The sequence below is a fragment of the Lagopus muta genome, chromosome 1 (assembly GCF_023343835.1).
Source record: "Lagopus muta isolate bLagMut1 chromosome 1, bLagMut1 primary, whole genome shotgun sequence".
Taxonomy (NCBI): Eukaryota; Metazoa; Chordata; class Aves; order Galliformes; family Phasianidae; genus Lagopus; species Lagopus muta.
Window position 1 is genome coordinate 59,302,794 of NC_064433.1, and position 14,107 is coordinate 59,316,900.

At 48.9% G+C, this 14,107-nt stretch overlaps 1 protein-coding gene across 6 annotated transcripts in view; it reads left to right on the forward strand.

Moving 5' to 3' along the window:
* IQSEC3 (IQ motif and Sec7 domain ArfGEF 3) overlaps positions 1 to 8,562 on the forward strand; it is a 102,969-nt gene extending 94,407 nt beyond the window's left edge. For 2 of the 6 annotated variants that reach the window (XM_048927948.1, XM_048927957.1), the window contains 3 exons: positions 690 to 782; positions 1,199 to 1,242; positions 3,462 to 8,562. In XM_048927948.1, the coding sequence (XP_048783905.1) occupies positions 690 to 782; positions 1,199 to 1,242; positions 3,462 to 3,899 (575 nt within the window). In that variant the 3' untranslated portion in view covers positions 3,900 to 8,562. Of the gene's footprint in view, positions 1 to 689; positions 783 to 1,198; positions 1,243 to 1,325 lie in introns of all 6 variants that reach the window. The other 4 variants (XM_048927980.1, XM_048927972.1, XM_048927989.1 and 1 more) reach the window with 4 other exon arrangements.
* Positions 8,563 to 14,107: the final 5,545 nt, after the last annotated feature.

Sequence of the window (14,107 nt, forward strand, 5' to 3'; positions counted from 1 at the left end):
GTTCTTCAGGAAGAGTGACAAAGAGGATGAGTTGTAGAAGTCTTCCCAGGACTGTTCCTCTGTTCACTAACAGAGCAAAAAGCAGCCAGGTTTTGTGAGCACTCAGCAGCAGGAGAAAGGGAAGAACTATTCATGATCCTTGTCAATTAGAGTGTATGAGACAGTAGACTGAAATAGAGAAGCTTAGACTGTCAGACCCAGAAGACTTCTCCATCTCATACACTCTGAGTATGCAAATACTATCTGTAGATATCTGGGAAGTACAGGGTAGATTATAGTCTTAGCAGAATTGTCCTGTCACTCCAGGGACATGTGGGAGAAAAGCAGTCTGTACCATGCCATTCTGGGGCCTGTCTTACACAGAGTAAGGTCCAAGTAGACTTTAATGATGTTGCCATGTATGAACTAACAAGCCCAAGTAGCTCAGCATCAGTGGTACCCCTTTATGCAGCAGTAACCTATTCTTTATAAATGCAAGTCATACACAGAGGCCTTATGTAAGGTCCTTCATATATCAAATCCTCTCCAGTTTTTGTTTCTCTTAGCTGTTCCTCTCTCCTTCCTTTCTTGACAGACTCTTGTCATATTCTTACATTAATTCTTGCTGACTTCCCACTTTAGTCCTTTAGTATACCCTGGTTCTTCCCTTCATCCCTCTTCTCACTCACTGCCACACATCTGTCTTGCAGGGGAGCTGGAGAAGCAGCAAGGGGCAAAGACTCTCTCGCTACGGAGCAATGGAGCCCAGATAGAACCACAGTCCAAGCAGAGCTCACCAACAGGTAAAGAGTCAGCTAACTTCTCTTGAGCACGGCCCACTTTTCTTCCTCTAAAACTAATGCAACACAGTAACGGCACTATATATTTCCTTTGGAGTCTTTTCTGCCACTTCTGCAACGCCAGCTCCTTTGTAGGAGCTTTGTGTTCTGAGTTTTGTAGAAGCTTTATGTTTTGTGCCAGCCAAAAACAAGTGCATTGATGGGTGGCTACCAACTCACTTCAACACTGAGACCTAACAATAGGACCCCAAAAGGTTTTCCCCTATAACACCATGCAACTGATGGATTGAAAGAAGAATTCAATTTATCTTGAGTCCTATTGGGACCTCTTCCTAGAGCTTTCCAGTCCACCCTACATGGGCCAGCTCTTGACTTGAGGAACAGACCTCATGAGTGAGATGTTTTCTTTTATTTTAAAGGCAAGAAGGATTTGGGGGAGAAGGTCTCGGACAGCACAGTGGAGGTAAGTAGAGTGCGGAGCAGCTGAGGTAAGTAATTCTCTCTCACTTCAGCTCTTCTCACATTCTCTGTTGTTTCTTTTCTCAGGTATTAATCAATGCCTCCCCAGCCAGACTGACAATTTTACCAATTTCCAGAGATACAATTAAAAGTTACTGCTAGGACGGGTAATACAACTTTCAAATCCAAACTAAACTTCAAAGCATTTTCAATCCGTTTTTATAACTGTAACATCCCTCATGGACCAAGCTCCCGAACGCTGTAGACTAACCCACCCCACTGCTTATGGGGAGACTGAGAACCCCACTAAAGACTTCCCTGACATGCTAACTCCATGCAGCATCACATGCAAATTCCCCTGCAGCCCAGCTTTCCTGCATAATCTCTGCAGCTGTGTCTCCATCCCTTGAAGGGGATTAAGCATGGCCTTTTTATATCAGAGACTTTTCCCAGAGCTTCACCTTCCTAGACAGGGAGCTTGGCTGTCCTTATGCTTCTATCTTTGCAGGGATGTCTAGCACCCATGGGTTGCCTGTTTCTTCACAGACACCCATGCTCACGCTGCCTGTAAGAAAACAGAAAAATGCTGTCTTCACTCTGAAAATCTTATTTACTACTTCCTACATTTTCCATGTCTGGAATACCTCAATTTTCCTGAATTTGCCCTTTTCCAGGGCACTTCTTTCCCTTCTTGTCGTAGTATATGTGTTTGAGGAGTTCAGCTTCTCTGTGGGGAGTGGGTGTCACTGATGTTCCTCGAAAAACACCCATTTCCCTGCAGACACCCACCATCTGGATAAGGTGCCTCTCACAGCCAACTTCCAATTTCTTTTGGGCATTGTGGTTTCTTGTGGAGAATGACTTCCATGTATTTTGATGTCACTAGCACTTCATGGCCCAACAACAAGTTTTTCCAAAGGTATATTTCACTGCCTGAATAAATACTGACACAGTCCTGCTGCATTCTGGGCCTGAACAACCTCCATGCTTGGGTAGGGACAAACAGTTCATCCTTGTTCCAGCATGGTGGGAAGCTTGGTCATTCCACAGCTCCTCCTCCATGGCTGCTTGCTCTGCTGTCTAACATACAGACCATCAGGGCACCCCCATTGCCCAGTCTGCCCATCTGTACCCCTGCCTTGCTGCAAGTGCTGTGCCAGCCACCAAGCAGTAATATCCTACCCAGGATTTGTCATTTGACTGACATTCAACAGCAACCTTGCTGTGCTCTGGTGACTCCATCAGCCCATGTCCTTGCCAGGAGGAACTATGACTTCAGTCACCATCCAGGAAGCATCATTTTACTGCTGTGCTTCCCCCTCAATGATCTCTAGTCCAGACCAGCTCCCTTTTTAAGCTGGTCTCAGTGAACTCTCTTTTTTGAGTGACTCTATTGTCAGCATCTCTCTGTGGGGACCCTGATGACCTCCTCCTTCCACCCCCCCCTTCCCATTGCCCACATAATACTCTGCCAGCAGAGGAGCATTTCCATTTCTTTGAGATTATCTAATCTGCTGCCATTTCATCATGAATTTCTTTTATCATTGTATGAGCTAGACGGGCATTTTTTTTTTTCTTTTTTCTTTTTTGAAAATCATTTCCTTTCACTGACAAACCATCAAATGGATCAGAGGGAGCTGCCTTTTGCTAGAGTATGTCAGATTTCTGCTTTTTTCCTTTGTAAACAGATTAGCCAGTCATGTGGTGTACCTTCATACTCGGAAAGGCAGGGAGCTGGGAAAGGCTCGAGTCTCTCTCTCTATCTCAGATTCAGCTACCATCATTTTTGCAGAAATGTACAACCTCGATTATCTGAAACCTTGCTACCCAGTTGTCCCTTTTGCCCCCTTGTTTTGCTGCTGGGGGCAAAGGCATGACCGCTGAGGTCTATTCATTATTACAAGAATTTATGGATGCCTCCACTCATTGAGTTGATTTGCGTTCCCTATGCTGTTTGGATAATCAAAGTTGCACTGCATTTGGGAACACCAGCCCTGCCGCCTTTGATGCGATGGAAAGGACAGAGGCACAAAGGCCTAGATAGGATGATGGGGCTGCTGGGAGAGAGGGATGCAGCCAGGGCTTATGCCTGTTCTGTTTTTGCAAGAGGGGAGGGTTCGATGCATGTGAGGCTGACTGGTGGCGGGGGTTCAGGGCAGCCAGTAGCAGCAGATGGGAAAAGTCTTGTAACATTTAATGCTTCTTTGACTGTTTCTAAAATAGGTGTCAATTCACAACAGGCTTCAAACGTACCAGCACAACTCCGCCCTGGGGCCCGAGAGTGGAATGCAGCCCAGCATGCGTCTTAACATGCCACGGGAGCGGCTGGAGACAGCACTGGTGCCCTCGCACCCCGCCTCGGCGGGGACACTTGTACAGTGCCAGCAGATTGTCAAAGTCATTGTCTTGGACAAGCCGTGCCTCGCTCGAATGGAGCCGGCCCTCAACCAGACTCTGACACGCTACGTCACCTCTGATTCCTGCACCTCCACCCCCTGGCGCGGTGTGGGCAGTGGGCTCCCCGGGACCCCCATGAAGCTGGTCCATCAGCCTCCCCTGCCACCTCCACCTCCTCCCTACAACCACCCCCACCAGTATTGCCCCCCCAGCTCCCTGCTTCAGAGGCGCAGGTACTCCAGTGGCTCGCGGAGCCTCGTGTAGCCACACCACCAGCACCAGAACAGCACAGACTCCCCCGCTTCCCAGCCCCACCGCCTCCCTGGGACCCTTTCTGCCTACAGAGATCTAGTTTGTGATTTATTTTTTAGTAAAAGAAAAAGAAAAGAGAAAAAAAAAAAAAGAGCTAACTCTTGCCCTATCTCCCCTCAAGATGATGCTAATCACGAAGAGCCATCTATAGAACCTGCCAACCTACACGCTTACATACCCTTACATCCTGCTGGCCCTGCAGGCCTCCTGTGCTCATGCCATCCCCACGTAGCACTTTGCTGCCCTGTTCCTGAGAGGCTTGATGACCTGCTGCTTTCTAGGCACTGTGTCTTCCGTTTGCTACTCCTTGATCTTCTTCCTTGCCTTGCATTTACCTGGCCATAGGTTTATACCCACCCTGAAACTTCGCCAGCCTCAGAGAGAAACTGACTCACCCGTGCCAAGGAAAGATGCTGGGGCACTCCCAGGGGTGGAGTTTTCCCTGCCACCACTGCTGCTGCCTGCTAAGCTGGAGCTGAGAGCCTGTTCCACTTGCCATGCTTTCTCCTCATCGCTCTTCAAATATTATCTCCTTGAAGCAGCTGGTTCCAGACGAGGGAGCGCAAGAATGGAAGAGAGCTTGAGAGGAGGAGAGACTGTCCTAAGCTGCAGTACACGCAAAGATGGCCTCACTCTGAACACCAAAACTTTTTGTTTCTGTTATGTTGGAGCATTGTACCAGAGACCTCTGCTGAGACCTAGCAGACCACATCATGTGTAAATACACCTGTATGGTAGAGTATGTATGGCGCATGCTTACTAAAGGAAACACTAAGCAGTTCTGAGAGAGCAGAAGGGAGAGATTAAGCCCAGGGATCTCCCCTGGAATGGATGAGCAGTTTTCCAAAGAGATGGCACCAAGAGGTGGCCTTCCACCTCAAAACACACACATACACACGACTGTCTTTTCTAGCATGAAACAGACCCACCTCTGCTTTTCTCATTCTAGCTGGTTTTGTGTTTCCTTCCCATCTGCTTTTATACATTCTGAAAGAAAGCTAAGTATTATGTTCACCTCCTGGGGGTGGATGGTTCCTTCTCTTGGGCTCTTCCTCCAGTGTTAAGGGGAAAAGGTTTTATGGAGCCCACTCACATGAGCTGCCATCTGCATCTCTTGCCTGTCTATGCCATTGACTGTCTCAGCCCTTCCCATAAGAAAGCTGCACACCAAGGCCCCTTCTCCAATCTTCCTCTCTACTCCAGCTTCAAAGTGAGGGGAGGGGAAGATCTTGAGATAGAGATGACAGCTCAGCTTCTCTTCTTTATTGAGGACATTGATGTGAAAGAAGACAGCATTAAAAATGAGCTATGGCTGTATTTTTAGAAGAAAAAAAAAATCTTTTTGAGCAGTAGGGAGGGGAAGGTATTAATTAGCTTAAAGGCTTTGGTTTCACTCATTCATTCTATCTTCCTTCGAGGCTTAAGAAGATCAACTTTAGGATTTCAAAATAGGACAGTACGCCTTTTAGCGCCCTTATTTTTATTTTAAGAGGGAAGGAAAGAAATGGTCTTCTTTCCTGAATGAGGTTGAGGAATAAGCGCTGTTGGTTGGTTGTTGGTGGGGTAAAGAGAGGTGAGGAGTGTTGGCAGTAGTGTGGATGTGCAAAATGTCAGGGAAAAGGGATGGTGGAGACATGCAGGAAATATATTTTTTTCTCTGTATGCTAAAATCCACACAGCAGCAATACTCCAGGATTCTCATCTCTGGGGCTTATTACCAGTGAAAGAATGCATTAGGACCTGCCCCCCACCAGTGCTCTTTGGATGTCCCTTTGCTCTGCTGAAACACTCAGATGAAAGAATTCATTCCTGTGACCTTGCCATATACTCAGCTGGGGTTAAGTAAACAAAGAGGGGCTGTGGTGAAGGCTGCCCTGTGCTTGCCAGTGCTCCAGGGCAGGGGCCTGCTCAGCTCCAGGTCTGCTAGTTTCTGAGCCTGACCCCTGCACCCAGATCTGCCAACAGACCTGTCTTGGTTGTTTACTTAGCTCTCTGGAGCTGGGCACCAGACTGATGCTTTTACATGCAGTAGAAGATGTATTGATCGGGAACAAACAGGCATAGCCTCAGGGAGGCCCGTGGAAGCAGAAGACTGAAAGATTTGTTAGAAAGCACTGAGTAGAAGTTCAATCTCCCTTCAGACCAGAGAAGCTTTCTCCTATCCAGCCTCCAGGGACAACAAAGATGTTCCACCTTTCTGAGCCAATCCCTTGTAAGGTCTTTGCTCTCGTTATGGGCATATGGCTCCAGGCAGGGCTCAGTCCCTCAGACTCCATCCAGCTGTGAGACATGGCTGCCCTGGTCTGTTGCTAGATGCATCCCAGATGGCACTACGCCATGAGACAGCACCTGTGATCTCACCCAACCCACATGCAGCTTCATGGGAAAGCTTATAGAATCACCAAATCATAGAATCACAGATGTTGGGAAAGACCACTAAGGTCATTACGTGTGGCATTTGTCCCTGGCTGGCCAACACAGTGTGTGGCTGCAGTATTCTGCTTCCTGCTGAGGTACAAGGGGGTATCCAAGAGGCAGTGGCACTGCTCTGTCCTCCCAGAACGCTTGCCTGAAAGGAATGGCAGCACTCAGTTCATTTTTTTCCCAGAGTGCAATGAACCACTGCAGGTCTGTATGTGTGCGTGCATGTGTGTGTTAAATAAATTAGGCTTTACTTGACATTTAACACGAAGTGACAACAACAAAAACCTTAAGGTACTTGATGAAATAATTTTTTGGGATAAAATATTTATCACATCTATGAAGTTCCTACAAGAGAGATTTGCTGCTTTAATAATTGATTGGGAAAGCAAAAAGAATGTAAAAAAAAAGAAGGAAGGAAGCTTCCATGAGACTCGCTGCGTAATGCTGGGTGAAGGGCAGATGTGAATTAACTGAAGTGCCAAAATACCTGTGGCACAACCGTCTCTCAGGGCAAGACGGATCCACTTTCCTGACTCTGCAAAGGCTACTGCTGGCCTCCAGCTTTGGGCAGAGAAGCAGAGATAACCTTTGCTGTCTTCTCACATCTTCTGTTGGGATTGGCCACAGAGATACCAAAACATTTCGTTTCAGGGTCAGGTAAAATAGGTTGCCGTAAGTTCTACTGTGTAGCTGAGCCATTCGGACTTCACTTCAAAATACGGATTGTTTTTCCTTTGAAGGTTGGTCTAGAAGGACGACAAGCACTTTAAAGCAAGTCAGCACCTCATCTGATCTATTGTGTTGTCTGCTTCCACAGCCCTCCCACGTGCAAGTGCAAGACACAAATGCAGTGTAGCTGTAGTGCTGTGAGTAGACACCCTTGCACACTAACTGCTAATGGGGCACAGGCAAGAACAAGCCTGTCAGTGACAGCTTCATGAAGGACAAAACGTGCACTGCAACTCACCAAAGAAAAGTCACCAGCTGTTGGCTGCAGTGATCCTGATGGTGAAGCTGGCATAACCCTTCAGGTGGTGGGATCAGGAAAGAAGCTGCTGCAGAGATTAGATCAAGAATGATGGCTTTTTGCTGCTGAGTTCTTATCCTTCTATGTTAAAAAAAAAAAAGGAGGGGAGGAGAAGGGAGAAAGCCAATGTAGAACATTCTGCAGCAAGAGTCTGGTGCTCAGTGGCCAGGCAGGAAGGTGGCTCTGCTGGAAGGTGGAACAGAGCAAGGTGTTAGGGAGGTCTGACAGCTGTGTTATGCAAACCATCACCGTCATGATTCTTTTGCTCATGCTGGTGCAGGTCCAGTGAAATTGATTTGTTTATAGCACAAACAAAGGGGTGGGAAAAATCTGGCAGTAGGATCAGGCTTAGCACAAACAATCTGGGTTTAATGCAGTGTTTGTCTGCTGCTGTTGTGCTTTTAATGCTATTGACTGGGCCACTGTGGTAGCAGCAGTTAGTGTTTTCTGCAAGACCTGCAAAGCGCTGCTTATGTTTTCACACATTGCTGTAGATGAAAGTTGTGAGCATGGTCCACAAGCAGCTTTTCACCAACACTCATTCTTCACAAAAAGTACTGCCAGATTTGGAAGCGTTCGAGGGCCTCTGAGCTGGAAGAGTTTTGTTGTATGTTTTTCAGAAGGCTTAACCTGCAACTACCCACATGTGTTGGTGAGGTTTCTGAAACAAATTTGAGTCCTGTATCCAGCTAGCTGCTGCTTGGGAGAGTCTCTGCTTTGAAATGAGAGCTGCTGAGCAGGTCTTGCCTCCCCTCACCGCTGCCTCACTGTGCCCACATGGGCTCCGGGACTGTGTTTGTGAGCTCGAGCTGTCTGCGTCCTGCCTGCTCCCCACAGCCATGCCGGGGACAGCAGCTTCAGAGTCACCCAGCTCTTCAGCACTAATCACCACCCCATCTGAATGTGTCTTTTAAAAAAAAAAAACAAGTTAACAACAGACGTGTTACCTGTGTGTAGGCTGTTGAAAAGCACCTGTCTGTCTGTATGTGTTTTCTGCTGTAAATATCACTGAGAAAAGCTTCCTTTGGGGAAAGTGGTGTGGTCACACCTAGCTAAGAGTCCAAATGGCTATTTTGTAACAAACCAACAGAAATAGATCAGAGGTATTTTATCTGTTCGATTATAATAGAGTTTTAGAAATTATATTGAGATCTGTCACTTGTGCGCCAATGTCTTCTTTGCCTCGGCCCCCTCCCGTGTCCCCGGGCTTTGTCGGTGTGTGCAGGTGCATGGCTGACACACCACAGCTGTGCTCCAAAGGGCTGCTGAGCATCAAGGCTTCCTGCTGGCCTCGGGGACAGCCCTGTGTGGCCACTACCGAGTTTTCATCAGTTAGCTCCATGCTTGGGGCCCCCAAAGGACCAGATCCGGAGGAAACCAGGGAGAAATAATCTTGTCCGATGTGCAGTTCACCCGTGTGGTGAGGCAGAGAGGAAAGCAGGACAGTGAAAGGCCAAGCCCTACATACTGCAGCTCCTTCCCTTGCACCTTGCTGGCATGCAGCAGGGCCGGTCCCAGTCTCTCTGCCCACAGTGCACGCCGTGCCAAGCGCATGCTGCTGTGTGTGCATGCTGCAGCAAGGAGAGCAACTTCACGCGCCGAGTGTGCCAGTGCATGTGTTGTACGCCAGCTGGCTGCAGAGAAACTCATTCACCCAGAGACATCAGCACACACCGCGCGTTAATGCACACACCATCTGCCAACATGTAAGACTATATGGCAGATAATGTGTAGGCACCTCTGCTACCCATGCGGCTGAACACGCCGTGCATTTTGTCAGACGTGTGCAGCCATGCTCTGCCTGAGCAGGACAGCTGTGTGGGCTCCAGTTACCGTCACAGCACACTTTGTGAGTTGCAGAGGCTCAGGCTCGACTAACATTTGGATGAGGGACATGTTGGGAAAATGACATTTTCCATGCAAATCAGATATGCATGCATATTTACACAAAGCATCACCCCGGGGTTAATGAAACCAACCTCTGTGAAGCTGTGCACAGGGATGAGAGATGATCAGAGACAAACACGTGCATGTGAAGAAGCTCTCTTCTGCAGCGGGTGGGGGACAGCAGCCCACATTTTTGCAGCTGGGGTTGGACTGCACCTGCTGAGGAAGCAGTCTGTAGGCTGCACATTCTTTGCTGGCTTCAAAGAATCCCTCAGATCCACAGGCCTTTGGTGAAACACTTGAGAGGGCAGAAATCCCTGAGACACGGATAGGAATTCGCAGGGATTCAGAGGCTTCCATTTCTGTTTTTGTGTGCCACAGATGTATTATCTATCGGTCCATCCCAAACACATCCACTTTCTAAGATGTTTTGAAACAGGAAATTATCTGGAGAAGTTTCTGCCTGATGTTTAGATCACACACCTGGCTGTAAAGATGAAAGCAATAAAAACAGATTGTCTATATGTGTTATACTCCTGCCTTACTCTGCTGCACATATACTAGCTATTGTTAATAAGAAGATGGCCAGACTCTTTGCCATGGATAGTGTGTAGGCACATATAGGCAGTGCCAATACAAACAGTTTACAACCCAAAAAGCATACACCACAACTGCCATACTGCATCTATACAGCTATATAGACAATATATGTTATATTGTCTACATAATCGACAAATAACAAAGCCCTAGTGCATTCAGAGCTCATCAGTACATGCCACTCTTTTCCACAGAGAATTCTGAGAAGCACTTTTCTCTGATCCTTTCAAGATGGACTTTAAATTAAACACATCCCTCACGTGCTTCCTATAAGCAGGTCCCACCCTGCCCCATCAAGTGAGGTGTAGGAGAGGCGCCGCTGACCTCAGCATTGCGTGCCCTGCTGTGTCCCGACCTGGGTCAGAGTCTCGTCCCAAGGCCAACACAGGCACTGGGGCCCTGCGGGATCAGTATGCAGCAGGAGCCTTACCCCAAGTCCAAAACTGCCACGTCACAGTCTCTTATCAGGGACAGAGGCTGTAGTACAACTGTTGCATACAGGACATGATAGGCCCCTTTCTACAATGCCTGGGAGACTCTGGAAAGTTGTGCTGGGGTTTCAGGGAATCTGGGGACAGCTGGTCACCTCCAGTCATCTCCACAGTTCCCTGAAGGTTCAGATTTCTTGTCATCACAGCTGCCAAGGGAGAGGTGTCGCTCTGTAGAGTCACTGCGAGATCTTGAGTGCAGCAAGAGCCGTGCTCACCCTGCTGCCCTACCTAAGACAGCTGGATACAAGATGATTCCTCAAGAATGAAGCCAACTTGGCAATCAGGACTGTGTGATTCCGTCAGTTCAGGAGCTCTATCACACTTGGGTGATCTTGGAGCATCTTTCCTGCAACTAATGAGTGCAGCTGAGGTTAAAAGCTGTGGATTTTGCCTTAATCCATACACCCCACAAGCTGGACTTCTTCTCAAGCATGTGGAGTGGGGCCTTAAGCTGTGCGATGCTGTGCCTTTCTGTCTCCCTCAGCCCTTCTGCTCCTGAGGGAAGATCCTCCCAGCCAGTACCAACTTCATTTCAACAAAAGGGAGTGGAAAGAGAGTGTAAAAGCTCTTTGTCCACGGGACTCAAGGGATGAAACTAGTGGTAAAAACACTTCAAGTGTCTCTCTAAGATGTGTCTATCCTGATAGTAGACATACACATTTCTACTCCCACCCGTTGCAGAAGGCTTCAGCTCTCCACTATCTCAAATGCTCACAACCTCAGGCTGAGTGCTTGCAGAGCTGACCAGATTCAGACAGTGCCAGCCACAGGAAGGATGAATGCCCCATCTCCTGCTTGCCATGTAGGGCTTTCTCCCTGCTCTGCGCCCACTTCTTGCATCACCATGTTCATTCCCTGTGTCCACCATCCTGCTGCCACTCATGCCCAACAGTACCTTCTGAATTGGAAGGGACCCATAAGGACCATCTAGTTCAACTCCTGGCTCCAGACAGCACAACCCAAAATCCAACCCTCTCTGCCTGAGAACAATGTCCCAAAGCCTCCTGAACTCCAGCAGCTTGGGGCTGTGCTCACTGCCCTGGGCAGCCTGTTCCATGTCCTCAGCCCTCTGGTGCAGAACCTCCCAGTTTAGTATCATCAGCAAATTTTCTTGGACATTGCCACAAAAGAGCCAGTGGGGGACCACAGCCTCTCTCTGCCTCCCAGCTCTTCAGCCTGGTGACCCCTGGGATCTGACGTCAGCCCTAAGCCTCTGCCATATCTCCTGGCATCCCCAGTGAAAAGGACAGCCTGAGCAGCAGCCCAGGACATGTGGCTGGGAAAGAAATGTGCAAGGGAAAAGCAGGAGCACTTATTAAATGGCTTGTTCAAAGATAAATCCTGGCCATCTGTCAGCCTGCCCTAGAAGTGGCACTGCTGCAGCAATTAGCAGAAGGAAAGGCAGTAGAGATGCCAAGGAAAAGAAGCAAACAGCAGCTTGCTAACATTTCACATGGGTCTGAAGTCAATATGGTGAAGGAAGGAGCCTGGGGAAAAGCGCAGGGAAGGGAGCATGTACTGCTTAGAGAGGGGTGGGGCTGCAGAAAGGAGTGGGAGCCTCCGGGGGCTATGGGTGATGGGGACCAGTATGATTTAGCAGACAGTGTCCTGGGAGCAGCTCCAGCCATGGGGCCCTTGGGCACCACATGATCCTGGGCTCCACTCTGCAGAGAAGCCCCTGCAGCAGGAGTTGTTCTGAGGCCTAGGGCCATCGACTGGGGGCAAGTGTTGCAGATGTGGCCATAGGGACAGTGCAACTATGCACCTCTGGCTGTGACAGTGGCTGCTGGGGCTGTGACAGCGGCTGTGCCACTGAGCTCCTTGCTGAAGTTGGGCTGAGGCTCCACACAGAGCTGAAAATCCACTTTAAAATGCAAATCTGAGATTATAATTTCTAATCCCTTCATTGACAAAAAGTGCAGACGGGACAGAGATGTCAGCTCTCTTTCTCTCCATCCTATGGGATCAAAATGCATCGAGGTGTTTGTACTGCAGGGGACACAGCTGTGGGTATGGTGGTGCCATCAGGAGGGCAGGCAGGGTGGAAGATGATGTGTCCACCTCCCACCAAGAGCACTCATCCCTCTCCTTCTTTTGTCCCATCCCTACTGAGATGCAGTCTCCAGGGGCATGGCAGGGACTGAAACCAGTGCCAGAGTTGCTCTGAGTGGGAGCCAGGGGTGGTGATGCTTGTGCCACTGTGACAATGTGAATGTCACAGTCTGCCTGCACCTCTGACCACGAGCATCACTTGAATGTGCCATTAGAGATGCAGAAAGAAGAGGAAAGTTGTTAAAATGCATATACTTCTCCCTGAAGGGAGAAGGTGAGACAGGAGATTGAGAGGATGCCAAACAGAGAAGAGGAAGGGGAAAAGAGGGCAGGAAGGAGTGGCAGGGACTGACCCAGGGGCTGCTGCACAGGCCAAGCAGGCAGAGGGGTGCTGGCAGCTAGCCCCCATGGGAGCCCTCACTTTTCAACCATCAATCAGTCTCCCATCTTCCCTTTCCCAAAGGCCTGAAAGGTGTGTTAGGAGTGGAACAGACCTTGCATCACTTTCATGGCAGCGTCCAATGCATCATTTAATAGAAAAGTGAAGAGACTACGAGCAGCGATCACCTGGACAAAACGTGGTGGTGTCACTCAGTGTCTGTGTGGTATTGCACATCTTACACACACGTTCACACATTCATGACCAGCTGCTGGAGCACACTGGGGCGGCAGGAGGATGAACTCCCCTGTCCTGGGGAGGATCGACCCTGCATCTCCAGGGTTGTGGTGCTTGAGCAGCATCAAAGCCATCCTAAGGCCTTCTACATCACCCACAGCTCCTGCTGCTGCTGCACAGGGCATGGGGGTAAAGACATTCATTTTTTTGCAGCCCTCAGGAAAAAGAGGATTTTGAAGGGATTTGAGCACAGCTCCCTAAATAGCTCCTTAGAATTAAGAGGTTTCGGGTGGATTATGCCAAGCGCCAGCAGGTGTTGGGTGCCATGGGGAAGCAGGAGGACAGGAGACCTGAGGCTATGTCACAAGCTCTTCAGCTGGTGTCCGAAATCTACAGCCAAGAAGTCACCAAGTGCATGTGGCTGCTTCACCGTGTCTGCACATGGGTAGCATTCTGGGACGTGGGGTGAGCTAACGGATCCAGCCCCATCCCTGCATTGCCATTGAGCAGGAAGACAGACTGCAATGGAGGTGAGAGAGCTGAAGTGCTAGAGAAGGGAATCGGCCACTAGGGCAGAGCTGGCAAAGGGCGAGATCCTCCCTGCACAGCCACAGACACCAGGCTTGGCAGATCCAAATATCTGGTGGTGGATGTGGGATAGTGCAAAATCAGGAAATGCTGCAAAGTCTTTCAGAGCAGGCACAACTCTGCAGAAACTGGTGGAGTGAGGTTTGTGAGCCTTCTCTTTGTATTGCCAAGCAATAATATTGCTTGGCACAGCTCACTCTGATCTAAGGAGGGAAAAGACAGCTGGAACAGGTTATAATTGTGATATTGGGATGGGTGTAGGACTTTAGGGATTGGGCAGCCGGGGGTAGAGGACTGAGTGAGCTCACAGCTGAGCCACAGACAGGCAGGGAAAAGTGACAAGGGTGGTAGGAGGAGATGTGAGAGGAGGAGAGAAACTAGGCTGGAAACACAGATAGAAATAGAAGGAAGAGAAGGGAGAGCTGCAATTTGTGGTAGTACCAGCAAAAAAGGAGGACAAAGCTCATTGAAGTAGTTC